Source organism: Physella acuta, unplaced genomic scaffold (genome assembly GCF_028476545.2).
Source record: "Physella acuta isolate Inbredline_101_S28 unplaced genomic scaffold, ASM2847654v3 ptg000750l, whole genome shotgun sequence".
Taxonomy (NCBI): Eukaryota; Metazoa; Mollusca; class Gastropoda; family Physidae; genus Physella; species Physella acuta.
Genome location: NW_026732268.1, coordinates 157,501 through 171,519, shown reverse-complemented (window position 1 = coordinate 171,519; position 14,019 = coordinate 157,501). Strand labels below are relative to the sequence as shown.

General features: G+C 39.7%; 1 protein-coding gene across 5 annotated transcripts in view; it reads left to right on the top strand.

Moving 5' to 3' along the window:
- Window positions 1-11,903, top strand: part of LOC131950287 (N6-adenosine-methyltransferase non-catalytic subunit) — a 65,001-nt gene extending 53,098 nt beyond the window's left edge. For all 5 annotated transcript variants that reach the window (XM_059312373.1, XM_059312370.1, XM_059312371.1 and 2 more), the window contains exons 9-12: window positions 5,715-5,807; window positions 7,424-7,540; window positions 9,675-9,800; window positions 11,154-11,903. In XM_059312373.1, coding sequence (XP_059168356.1) covers window positions 5,715-5,807; window positions 7,424-7,540; window positions 9,675-9,800; window positions 11,154-11,591 — 774 coding nt within the window. In that variant the 3' untranslated portion in view covers window positions 11,592-11,903. The remainder of the gene's footprint in view (window positions 1-5,714; window positions 5,808-7,423; window positions 7,541-9,674; window positions 9,801-11,153) is intronic.
- The last annotated feature ends 2,116 nt before the right edge of the window (window positions 11,904-14,019 follow it).

Here is a 14,019-nt window from a genome sequence, read left to right as displayed (position 1 = left end):
AAAAGAGCGCCGACATAAGAGCGCAGTCAATTAAAAAAACACATGTTGTACGCTAAACGAATATGACATGGTTAACACTTGTTTTAATTAAACAATCGGCGAGAAAATAATGTTTTTATTTATATATGATGGTTAATATGTTATGAATGCAGTTTGAAAATATTTCTAACCCAAGTAACATGGAGAAGATCGAATCACAGGACAGAGCAAATGCTGATGTGAGTACGACATGGAGATGCTGCAAGAAAGATGGCTGACGAGGACGGATGAAAATGCTGAACGATGTTGTTCTGTCATCATCAGAACACAATCACGATCTTGATCCGGGTAAAATTGAAGCAGCGAAAGTTGTTTCGGCTATACGAACACGGGCAGTGGAAGGGGGGGGGGGGGGGGGAACCAAGGCAGATTATACAACAAGCCAGAGAAGGAATTTCGATGGAAGGAGCACCTCATTTGCCGGCATACGTCGCTTCACAACGTGCAATTGAAAGACAGAGAAAACGCAGCTGCCATACCCAAATTCACAGAACGTTGCAGAGATAACAATTCCTGAACCTCTTCAAACGACAACCAGACAATGGGGTATAGCCTACAACTTAGCAATATAAATGCAACTATAAAGAAACGTTTTATTAATTTGAACTTATTTTCATTTTGTTACATTTCATTTCAGTTTATATTCTCACTTTAGGCCTATCATTTAAAATCTTTGTATGTGTTATTAGATTGCGTTTTGAATAATTGTACCAGTTTTTTAGTTAAAGAAACTAAACAATTAGTTTTTTTAATGAAACAATAAAGAGTTAACACCAAACAATGCCTTCTGATCTGAGTTAATTTTCTTGTTTTTATTTATTAAATATGGTTTTTCGATTTTTAGTTTGCGCTCTTATGTCGGTGCTCTTTTGTCGGGAAATTAGTGCGCTCTTATGTCGGCGCTCTTATGTCGGCGCTCTTTTGTCTGCGCTCTTATGTCGGCGCTCTTTTGTCGTGCGCTCTTTTGACGGGGTGCCGGTCCCCACCCCATCAAATCAAGGTCCCCACCCCATCAAATCAAGGTCCCCACCCCATCAAATCAAGGTCCCCACCCCATCAAATTAATCAAGGTCCCCACCCCATCAAATCAAGGTCCCCACCCCATCAAATTAAGGTCTCCACCCCATCAAATTAAGGTCCCCACCCCATCAAATTAAGGTCCCCACCCCATCAAATTAAGGTCCCCACCCCATCAAATCAAGGTCTCCACCCCATCAAATCAAGGTCCCCACCCCATCAAATTAAGGTCTCCACCCCATCAAATTAAGGTCCCCACCCCATCAAATTAAGGTCCCCACCCCATCAAATTAAGGTCCCCACCCCATCAAATCAAGGTCTCCACCCCATCAAATCAAGGTCTCCACCCCATCAAATTAAGGTCCCCACCCCATCAAATCAAGGTCTCCACCCCATCAAATCAAGGTCTCCACCCCATCAAATTAAGGTCTCCACCCCATCAAATCAAGGACCCACCCCATCAAATCAAGGTCCCCACCCCATCAAATCAAGGTCCCCACCCCATCAAATCAAGGTCTCCACCCCATCAAATCAAGGTCTCCACTCCATCAAATCAAGGTCCCCACTCACCCCATCAAATCAAGGTCTCCACTCACCCCATCAAATCAAGGTCCCCACCCCATCAAATCAAGGTCCCCACCCCATCAAATTAAGGTCTCCACCCCATCAAATTAAGGTCCCCACCCCATCAAATTAAGGTCCCCACCCCATCAAATCAAGGTCCCCACCCCATCAAGGTCTCCACCCCATCAAATCAAGGTCCCCACCCCATCAAATTAAGGTCCCCACCCCATCAAATCAAGGTCTCCACTCACCCCATCAAATCAAGGACCCCACCCCATCAAGGTCTCCACCCCATCAAATTAAGGTCCCCACTCACCCCATCAAATCAAGGTCTCCACTCACCCCATCAAATCAAGGTCCCCACTCCATCAAATCAAGGTCCCCACCCCATCAAATCAAGGTCCCCACCCCATCAAATCAAGGTCTCCACTCACCCCATCAAATCAAGGTCCCCACCCCATCAAATCAAGGTCTCCACTCACCCCATCAAGGTCTCCACTCACCCCATCAAATCAACGTCTCCACTCACCCCATCAAATCAAGGACCCCACTCACCCCATCAAATCAATGTCCCCACCCCATCAAATCAAGGTCCCCATCCCATCAAATCAAGGTCTCCACCCCATCAAATCAAGGTCTCCACCCCATCAAGGTCTCCACTCACCCCATCAAATCAAGGTCTCCACTCACCCCATCAAATCAAGGTCCCCACCCCATCAAATCAAGGTCCCCACCCCATCAAATCAAGGTCCCCACCCCATCAAATCAAGGACCCCACTCACCCCATCAAATTAAGGTCCCCACCCCATCAAATCAAGGACCCCACTCACCCCATCAAATTAAGGTCCCCACCCCATCAAATCAAGGTCCCCACCCCATCAAATCAAGGTCCCCACCCCATCAAATCAAGGACCCCACTCACCCCATCAAATTAAGGTCCCCACCCCATCAAATCAAGGTCCCCACCCCATCAAATCAAGGTCCCCACCCCATCAAATCAAGGTCCCCACTCCATCAAATTAAGGTCCCCACTCACCCCATCAAATCAAGGACCCCACTCACCCCATCAAATCAAGGACCCCACTCACCCCATCAAATCAAGGTCCCCACCCCATCAAATCAAGGTCTCCACCCCATCAAATCAAGGTCCCCACCCCATCAAATCAAGGTCCCCACTCCATCAAATCAAGGTCCCCACTCCATCAAATCAAGGTCCCCACTCCATGAAATCAAGGTCCCCACCCCATCAAATCAAGGTCCCCACTCCATCAAATTAAGGTCCCCACTCACCCCATCAAATCAAGGACCCCACCCACCCCATCAAATTAAGGTCCCCACCCCATCAAATCAAGGTCCCCACCCCATCAAATCAAGGTCCCCACCCCATCAAATCAAGGTCCCCACTCCATCAAATTAAGGTCCCCACTCACCCCATCAAATCAAGGACCCCACTCACCCCATCAAATCAAGGTCCCCACTCCATCAAATTAAGGTCCCCACTCACCCCATCAAATCAAGGACCCCACTCACCCCATCAAATTAAGGTCCCCACCCCATCAAATCAAGGACCCCACTCACCCCATCAAATTAAGGTCCCCACCCCATCAAATCAAGGTCCCCACCCCATCAAATCAAGGTCCCCACCCCATCAAATCAAGGACCCCACTCACCCCATCAAATTAAGGTCCCCACCCCATCAAATCAAGGTCCCCACCCCATCAAATCAAGGTCCCCACCCCATCAAATCAAGGTCCCCACCCCATCAAATCAAGGTCCCCACTCCATCAAATTAAGGTCCCCACTCACCCCATCAAATCAAGGACCCCACCCACCCCATCAAATTAAGGTCCCCACCCCATCAAATCAAGGTCCCCACTCCATCAAATTAAGGTCCCCACTCACCCCATCAAATCAAGGACCCCACCCACCCCATCAAATTAAGGTCCCCACCCCATCAAATCAAGGTCCCCACCCCATCAAATCAAGGTCCCCACCCCATCAAATCAAGGTCCCCACTCCATCAAATTAAGGTCCCCACTCACCCCATCAAATCAAGGACCCCACTCACCCCATCAAATCAAGGTCCCCACTCCATCAAATTAAGGTCCCCACTCACCCCATCAAATCAAGGACCCCACTCACCCCATCAAATCAAGGACCCCCACTCACCCCATCAAATCAAGGTCCCCACCCCATCAAATCAAGGTCCCCACCCCATCAAATCAAGGTCCCCACCCCATCAAATCAAGGTCTCCACCCCATCAAATCAAGGTCCCCACCCCATCAAATCAAGGTCCCCACTCCATCAAATCAAGGTCCCCACTCCATCAAATCAAGGTCCCCACTCCATCAAATCAAGGTCCCCACTCCATCAAATCAAGGTCCCCACCCCATCAAATCAAGGTCCCCACCCCATCAAATCAAGGTCCCCACGGTGACCCGTCAAAAGAGCGCACGACATAAGAGCGCCGACATAAGAGCGCAGACAAAAGAGCGCCGACATAAGAGCGCAGTCAATTAAAAAAACACATGTTGTACGCTAAACGAATATGACATGGTTAACACTTGTTTTAATTAAACAATCGGCGAGAAAATAATGTTTTTATTTATATATGATGGTTAATATGTTATGAATGCAGTTTGAAAATATTTCTAACCCAAGTAACATGGAGAAGATCGAATCAGAGAAAGCGAAGGCTACAGATATAGACAGGACAGAGCAAATGCTGATGTGAGTACGACATGGAGATGCTGCAAGAAAGATGGCTGACGAGGACGGATGAAAATGCTGAACGATGTTGTTCTGTCATCATCAGAACACAATCACGATCTTGATCCGGGTAAAATTGAAGCAGCGAAAGTTGTTTCGGCTATACGAACACGGGCAGTGGAAGGGGGGGGGGGGGGGAACCAAGGCAGATTATACAACAAGCCAGAGAAGGAATTTCGATGGAAGGAGCACCTCATTTGCCGGCATACGTCGCTTCACAACGTGCAATTGAAAGACAGAGAAAACGCAGCTGCCATACCCAAATTCACAGAACGTTGCAGAGATAACAATTCCTGAACCTCTTCAAACGACAACCAGACAATGGGGTATAGCCTACAACTTAGCAATATAAATGCAACTATAAAGAAACGTTTTATTAATTTGAACTTATTTTCATTTTGTTACATTTCATTTCAGTTTATATTCTCACTTTAGGCCTATCATTTAAAATCTTTGTATGTGTTATTAGATTGCGTTTTGAATAATTGTACCAGTTTTTTAGTTAAAGAAACTAAACAATTAGTTTTTTTAATGAAACAATAAAGAGTTAACACCAAACAATGCCTTCTGATCTGAGTTAATTTTCTTGTTTTTATTTATTAAATATGGTTTTTTCGATTTTTAGTTTGCGCTCTTATGTCGGTGCTCTTTTGTCGGGAAATTAGTGCGCTCTTATGTCGGCGCTCTTATGTCGGCGCTCTTTTGTCTGCGCTCTTATGTCGGCGCTCTTTTGTCGTGCGCTCTTTTGACGGGGTGCCGGTCCCCACCCCATCAAATCAAGGTCCCCACCCCATCAAATCAAGGTCCCCACCCCATCAAATCAAGGTCCCCACCCCATCAAATTAAGGTCTCCACCCCATCAAATTAAGGTCCCCACCCCATCAAATTAAGGTCCCCACCCCATCAAATTAAGGTCCCCACCCCATCAAATCAAGGTCTCCACCCCATCAAATCAAGGTCCCCACCCCATCAAATTAAGGTCTCCACCCCATCAAATTAAGGTCCCCACCCCATCAAATTAAGGTCCCCACCCCATCAAATTAAGGTCCCCACCCCATCAAATCAAGGTCTCCACCCCATCAAATCAAGGTCTCCACCCCATCAAATTAAGGTCCCCACCCCATCAAATCAAGGTCTCCACCCCATCAAATTAAGGTCTCCACCCCATCAAATCAAGGTCCCCACCCCATCAAATCAAGGTCCCCACCCCATCAAATTAAGGTCCCCACCCCATCAAATTAAGGTCTCCACCCCATCAAATCAAGGTCTCCACCCCAACTTCTGGTCCAGTTTTGACTTTGAAATATTTTCTCTCCATGCCTAGATTGAAGCATTAGACATACCATCAGTAGCAGCTCAAAGGTCTTTTCTTTGGATTTGGTGTGGGAATGCTGAAGGCTTAGAAAGAGGAAGATTGGTAGGATTTATATTCACGTCTATTTTTGTTTGGCCTAAATATTTTTTTTTTACGTGCATGAATGTATGTGTTATTTAAACATTTGTCTTTTTATTGTATATGTAGTGTAGAGGAAGTATTGCTTTCATGCTAAAAATTGTAACAAATCTGGACATTGTCCACCTCTCCTAGTCAGTCAAACTTAAACTTTGATTTCTGGTCACCAGAAGTGGGACTTTATTTTGGTGAGACACAACTTGAGTGCTGGTTTATTTAGGTCAACACAATTTATATTTATATATATATATATTTATATATTTTTATTTATTTATTTTAATTTTAAAAAGTTTTAAGTCTGAAACAGTTTATTTTTACATTGAAGCAATCTTTATTATAAACTAGACCTCAAAAATCATGGTTTTAACATGTAATTAAAAAGAAGAGCACAGTAATTAAGACCAAAAATAAAAATAAACGGGTCCAAATAGTAAAGAAATCAAGTACCAAAGCGTGTAAAGATATTATTTTAAAAACTGTGTTATTGTCTATGCAGTAATAACAGTGTTAGTCACTGTATAACTTTGCTAGTGTAACCCTAAATCTAACCATAAGATTTTAAAGGCTTTTTACCCACTATCTATCTATATATATAGCAGGGTGCTGTTAGTTTTCTTTCTATTTGTGGTATATAAAAATAAAAGTTGACTGCTGTTTGACACTGTTCATCCGATCGCCATCAAACTTTCGGAAGTTGATTAGAACACTCTAGGGGAGGTTTCTGTAAAAAAAAAAAAAAAAAATTTAATTTTGCATGGGCGGCTCCCTGCAGGGTGCGATTTGGCGCCCTGGTCTTTCCCGTGAGCGGTATGGCGCCTAAGATCATTTTAAATGGTGAGATAGACTATGGTTAGATAGGGCGTTCGCCGGCAAGTTGGCGCACTGGGCTATCTGGAGAGTGCTATGGTGCCTACATCCGTTTTAAACATTGCGATAGACTTTGCATAAGATTGGGTTTTTGAGTCTTTCTCTAAACATGATCAGGAGCGTCCGCCGGCAACCCGGCAGGGTGCAATTTGGCGCCCCGGGCTTTTTTGGGCGGTAGTGTATGTAAACCTGTGCCCGATAAATATAATCCAAGCACAAGCATTGTTTACATTTAAATTAGTCAGTTTAAGAAAGCAAGGTCACATGTCTAAGAATATAGGATTGGTAAAGCATTGAAGAAACCTCTTAATCTATTTCATCTGACATTCTTCTGGGTATGATAGTTTTTCTTAAAGAGTCAGAGATTGCAGACATTCATGCATTTTTTTAAATTGAAGAAGCTGTAGATCCAACTTTTTATTGTTATCTGAACTGAAGTGTCTTTTAAAGCTGTTTCTTTGATTTAACTGAAGTGTCTTTTAAATCTGTTTCTTTGATTGAACTGAAGTGTCTTTTAAATCTGTATCTTTGAATGAACTGAAGTGTCTTTTAAAGCTGTTTCTTTGATTGAACTGAAGTGTCTTTTAAAGCTGTTTCTTTGATTGAACTGAAGTGTCTTTTAAAGCTGTTTCTTTGATTGAACTGAAGTGTCTTTTAAAGCTGTTTCTTTGATTGAACTGAAGTGTCTTTTAAATCTGTTTCTTTGATTAAAGTGCTTGAAAAGATGGGGATTCCGAAGATGTGAAGATATTTGCTGGATCAAAACCAACCTAAAAAATCCTGGCCACAACAAGAACCTGGAGCCTAATGCCATCTTTCAAAGGACAAAAGTAAATAGCTTTGATCTGTAAACATTTTTTCAGGTGGTTTTTTATATTTTACCCTCACTAGTGTAGTTGCTGGTAATTAATTGTGTAGTTGTTGGTAATTAATTGTGTAGTTGTTGGTAATTAATTGTGTAGTTGTTGGTAATTAATTGTGTAGTTGCTAGTAATTAATTGTGTAGTTGCTGGTAATTAATTGTGTAGTTGCTGGTAATTAATTGTGTAGTTGTTGGTAATTAATTGTGTAGCTGTTGTTAATTAATTGTGTAGTTGTTGGTAATTGTGTAGTTGTTGGTAATTGTGTAGTTGTTGGTAATTAATTGTGTAGTTGTTGGTAATTAATTGTGTAGTTGTTGGTAATTAATTGTGTAGCTGTTGTTAATTAATTGTGTAGTTGTTGGTAATTGTGTAGTTGTTGGTAATTGTGTAGTTGTTGGTAATTAATTGTGTAGTTGTTGGTAATTAATTGTGTAGTTGTTGGTAATTAATTGTGTAGTTGTTGGTAATTAATTGTGTAGTTGTTGGTAATTAATTGTGTAGTTGTTGGTAATTAATTGTGTAGTTGTTGGTAATTAATTGTGTAGTTGTTGGTAATTAATTGTGTAGTTGTTGGTAATTAATTGTGTAGTTGTTGGTAATTAATTGTGTAGTTGTTGGTAATTAATTGTGTAGTTGTTGGTAATTAATTGTGTAGTTGTTGGTAATTAATTGTGTAGTTGTTGGTAATTAATTGTGTAGCTGTTGTTAATTAATTGTGTAGTTGTTGGTAATTGTGTAGTTGTTGGTAATTGTGTAGTTGTTGGTAATTGTGTAGTTGTTGGTAATTAATTGTGTAGTTGTTGGTAATTAATTGTGTAGTTGTTGGTAATTAATTGTGTAGTTGTTGGTAATTAATTGTGTAGTTGTTGGTAATTAATTGTGTAGTTGTTAGTAATTAATTGTGTAGCTGTTGTTAATTAATTGTGTAGTTGTTGGTAATTGTGTAGTTGTTGGTAATTGTGTAGTTGTTGGTAATTAATTGTGTAGTTGTTGGTAATTAATTGTGTAGTTGTTGGTAATTAATTGTGTAGTTGTTGGTAATTAATTGTGTAGTTGTTGGTAATTAATTGTGTAGTTGTTGGTAATTAATTGTGTAGTTGTTGGTAATTAATTGTGTAGTTGTTGGTAATTAATTGTGTAGTTGTTGGTAATTAATTGTGTAGTTGTTGGTAATTAATTGTGTAGTTGTTGGTAATTAATTGTGTAGTTGTTGGTAATTAATTGTGTAGTTGTTGGTAATTAATTGTGTAGTTGTTGGTAATTAATTGTGTAGTTGTTGGTAATTAATTGTGTAGCTGTTGTTAATTAATTGTGTAGTTGTTGGTAATTGTGTAGTTGTTGGTAATTGTGTAGTTGTTGGTAATTAATTGTGTAGTTGTTGGTAATTAATTGTGTAGTTGTTGGTAATTAATTGTGTAGTTGTTGGTAATTAATTGTGTAGTTGTTGGTAATTAATTGTGTAGTTGTTGGTAATTAATTGTGTAGTTGTTGGTAATTAATTGTGTAGTTGTTGGTAATTAATTGTGTAGTTGTTGGTAATTAATTGTGTAGTTGTTGGTAATTAATTGTGTAGTTGTTGGTAATTAATTGTGTAGTTGTTGGTAATTAATTGTGTAGTTGTTGGTAATTAATTGTGTAGTTGTTGGTAATTAATTGTGTAGTTGTTGGTAATTAATTGTGTAGTTGTTGGTAATTAATTGTGTAGTTGTTGGTAATTAATTGTGTAGTTGTTGGTAATTAATTGTGTAGTTGTTGGTAATTAATTGTGTAGTTGTCGGTAATTAATTGTGTAGTTGTTGTTAATTAATTGTGTAGTTGTTGGTAATTAATTGTGTAGTTGTTGGTAATTAATTGTGTAGTTGTTGGTAATTAATTGTGTAGTTGTTGGTAATTAATTGTGTAGTTGTTGGTAATTAATTGTGTAGTTGTCGGTAATTAATTGTGTAGTTGTTGTTAATTAATTGTGTAGTTGTTGGTAATTAATTGTGTAGTTGTTGGTAATTAATTGTGTAGTTGCTGGTAATTAATTTTAAATTTAGAGAGGATCAAACTTGTAATTGTTTTGAAAAAGAATTTTTGTCACTGCTACCATGAAATGTAGGAACACTGTCTGATGGGAATCAAGGGAACTGTCAAACGCAGCACGGACGGGGATTTCATTCATGCCAACGTTGACATTGATCTAATCATAGAGGAAGGACCTGACTACGGCAGCAAAGATAAACCTGTAGGTGACTAGCACAACTGTTCTACTATAAGTAAAATTGTTCATAAGTAGGTATTTCAAACCTGTAGGTGACTAGCACAACTGTTCTACTATAAGTAAAATTGTTTCATAAGTAGGTATTTCAAACCTGTAGGTGACTAGCACAACTGTTCTACTATAAGTAAAATTGTTCATAAGTAGGTATTTCAAACCTGTAGGTGACTAGCACAACTGTTCTATAATTAAAATTGTTCATAAGTAGGTATTTCAAACCTGTAGGTGACTAGCACAACTGTTCTATAATTAAAATTGTTTCATAAGTAGGCATTTCAAACCTGTAGGTGACTAGCACAACTGTTCTACTATAAGTAAAATTGTTCATAAGTAGGTATTTCAAACCTGTAGGTGACTAGCACAACTGTTCTACTATAAGTAAAATTGTTTCATAAGTAGGTATTTCAAACCTGTAGGTGACTAGCACAACTGTTCTACTATAAGTAAAATTGTTCATAAGTAGGCATTTCAAACCTGTAGGTGACTAGCACAACTGTTCTACTATAAGTAAAATTGTTCATAAGTAGGTATTTCAAACCTGTAGGTCTATCACAACTGTTCTATATGTAACTTGCAAAATTGTTTCATAAGTAGGTAAGTCAAACTGATTATTTTTAAAACGGTCCCAGAGCTTTTTTGAAAGTTAAAGGGTTATATCAGTATATAACACAAACTCGATCTATTGAGCTCAACACAAACACACACATACAGAGAACAAACCCAATTTTTTTCTAACCTAAAAAAGTAAGTACATCATTTAAATTAATTGCATTGAAATTGACTTTTCTCACTTTTTGATCAAATTAAAAATTTACAAAACTCTACAGGATTGTTTCTTGAACACGTAAAAAAATATTATTACTAATTACATTTAATAAATGCCATAGTGATTAATGAAACTTGTTAGCTAATGGTGCATTTTTAGTTATGTTGAGTTAAAAAGATTGATTTCTTGTCATAAACTTGACATCTATAACTATAACCTCTCAAACTTGACATCTATAAGTATAACCTCTCAAACATGGCATCTATAACTATAACCTCTCAAACTTGACATCTATAACTATAACCTCTCAAACTTGACATCTATAAGTATAACCTCTCAAACATGGCATCTATAACTATAACCTCTCAAACTTGACATCTATAACTATAACCTCTCAAACTTGACATCTATAACTATAACCTCTCAAACATGGCTCTTTGGGTGAATAGAAGATCTGTGCATCTGAACAAGCCTGTTGTAATGAGTTTTCTTGCTGTAACTATAAAGTACATACATCTGAAAGATAATAGATCATCTCAATCTTACCCCCACAGGTTGAAATATTCCATATTATTGAGCACTTTTGTCTGGGGAAAAGACGGCTGCATTTATTTGGAAGAGAAAGCACCATCCGGCCAGGCTGGTTGACCGTTGGCCCAAGTTTACCCAGCTCCAACTTTGATGCTGAAACCTACAGAGGCTACTATGAAGCTCAAGCAGACGCCTATTTGACCGGCTGTTCTGAGGAAATTGAGCGCTTGAGACCAAAATCCCCCACACCAAAAAATAAACAAACGCCACAACAAAGTGAGCGGGGGGGAAGAGGGGGGAGAGGTCGGGGAGGTCCTGGTGGATCAGGTGCTCCAAATGTGCGTGGTGGAATGAGAGCTGGTGGAATGCCACAAGGTGGAGTACAGGGGAGGGGAGCTCCAAGATTTAGAGGGAGGGGAGGTGGATTTAAAATGAGGGGGATGAGAGAAGATATGAGATAACCAGACCACTGAAGGGCTCATGCATTTAGAATTTAACAAGCATGTGTCATGTACCTCTTAGGCTATCCCATTCTTCCACATTTTTTTTAATGGCAAAAGTTTTAGCAAAAAAAGTACTGAAATTTTGCTTTCCTTCACATAGAAAACTACAGCATTTACCACCATCACATAGAAAACTACAGCATTTTACATGCCTGGTGTTTTAATATATGTGCATGTTCCCTACAGTATAAACATTTGTGCTAATTACTTCATGTGAAATTTTTGGTGATCATTTAATTTCATGAATAAACTTTGTACAAGACAACTTTCTCAATTTGTACAAGACAACTTTCTCAATTTGTACAAGACAACTTTCTCAATTTGTACAAGACAACTTTCTCAATTTGTACAAGACAACTTTCTCAATTTGTACAAGACAACTTTCTCAATTTGTACAAGACAACTTTCTCAATTTATACAAGACAACTTTCTCAATTTATACAAGACAACTTTCTCAATTTGTACAAGACAACTTTCTCAATTTATACAAGACAACTTTCTCAATTTGTACAAGACAACTTTCTCAATTTATACAAGACAACTTTCTCAATTTGTACAAGACAACTTTCTCAATTTGTACAAGACAACTTTCTCAATTTATACAAGACAACTTTCTCAATTTGTACAAGACAACTTTCTCAAACTTTCATCAAAGCATGTTTCAGGTTTATAAAAAATGAAACTACTACTAGAGCAGGTGGTCTCCAAACTACGGCCTGCGTGCCGCATGTGGCCTGCAGAGATCTTTTTGTCCACGGAAAAAAAATGTTTGATGGAGGTGGCTGAGGAACTGTAACCAGAAAATTCACCATTGCCCACCGTGTTGCAGACATTGGTGAAAACATTGTGACTCAAATAGCAAAAAACGCAAGCAAGTTACGCCATTTTTCAATTGCAGTGGATGAGTCGCTGGACAGCTGTTCCACCTCTCAATTGCTTGTGTTCGTTAGGGGTGTGGATGAGTCGCTGGACCAGTGGCGTACAGGGGGGGGGGGGGGGGGCATCCAATGGGGGTGATTTTTTTTGTAATTGAAAAAAACTGCGGTATGTTGTGTAATCATAAGTTTTCATCTGTCTCCACACTGCCTGATTTATTTTAATACTAATCTCACCCAAAACAAATTGTAATACTCAATTGTCTATCACTATCTGTATAGCACAACTTTTATGGAAAAAGAGGGCTGTAGTATATTAAAGTGTTTTTCTGATATTTATTTAGTATAGTGTAAGGGCATCTTTAAGAACACTTTTCCGACTCGATTACAGCACAGTGCCAGACAAACTTAATGTTAGAATTGATATAACTCAAGAAAAAAAAACCATACGAAATTTTGTCGAGAAATAATACAACACTGGCAAGTATATTCGCCCAAGAAAAATAATATGATTTGTTTTGCTTGTTGACTTTTTAAAAATCTAGTCCGTAGACCGTCCCTGAGTCCACCCAACTCTGATGGGTACCTAACTCACGTTGGGAAAGTAAAGGCGGCTGGGCATAGTGCTGACCACACTATCTCTTCATAAGCCGAGGTCACAGAAACAAGTGAACTCTACTTCACTTGCCCCATAGACCGTCAGGTTTGAAAGGGAAACTTTACTTTACTATAGGCATTGTGGGGCAAGTCTTTGATAGAATTAGCCTATAAATAAACTTGAACATTAACTCTTTTGTGAGATTGGCAGCCGGCACTCGCAACTGTACACACATCGCTAAAAACTCTCTACCCCACCGCCACAAACCTGCACAACAAGCTACGTCGAAAATGTTTCAATGTTTTTTCTAGTTTTAACCTTATTTGTTTGTTGATCTAATTTATCTCTAGTTAAAATGACGCTACTTAAAGATTTTTGTTTGTCTCCTTGCCCTTTATGCATTAAAATAAATACAAAAATGATCCAATCGCTAAGAAACATTGGGAAGTCGTTTAGAATAATTCAGACAACTCTACTGACCCTGAAATTTCCTACCACAACCCTACACACGAGAAGTAGAGCCTCCCCACCCCCCTCGAAGAGAAGCCAGAAAGAAACGGACTCCTGTAAGGTTTTCTGCCATTATTTTCTTTTTCGTTCGGAGAGCGGCCCTATGACAGTAAGGCGGTTCGGTTTGCCACCCGGAGTTCCCCAGCCGCTTTCTTAGCACCTGGGGTCAGTTAATTGGGTGTCCAGCACAAGAGGTCAGGGTTACTGCTTAATTCAACGGTCAAACTGCACAAGTGCATCAACCGGCGCCCATGGCTCCGTCCGTGAGCACTACGGCGCATACACTTGTTTTAGTGAGCGCCATGCCCTAGGGATACGGAGGGCTACTATAATGAATGACTAAAGAAAATAATGGGTGTCCTCCAGCTGCCTAGGCAGCAGTATATGATTAGGCCAATTAGGC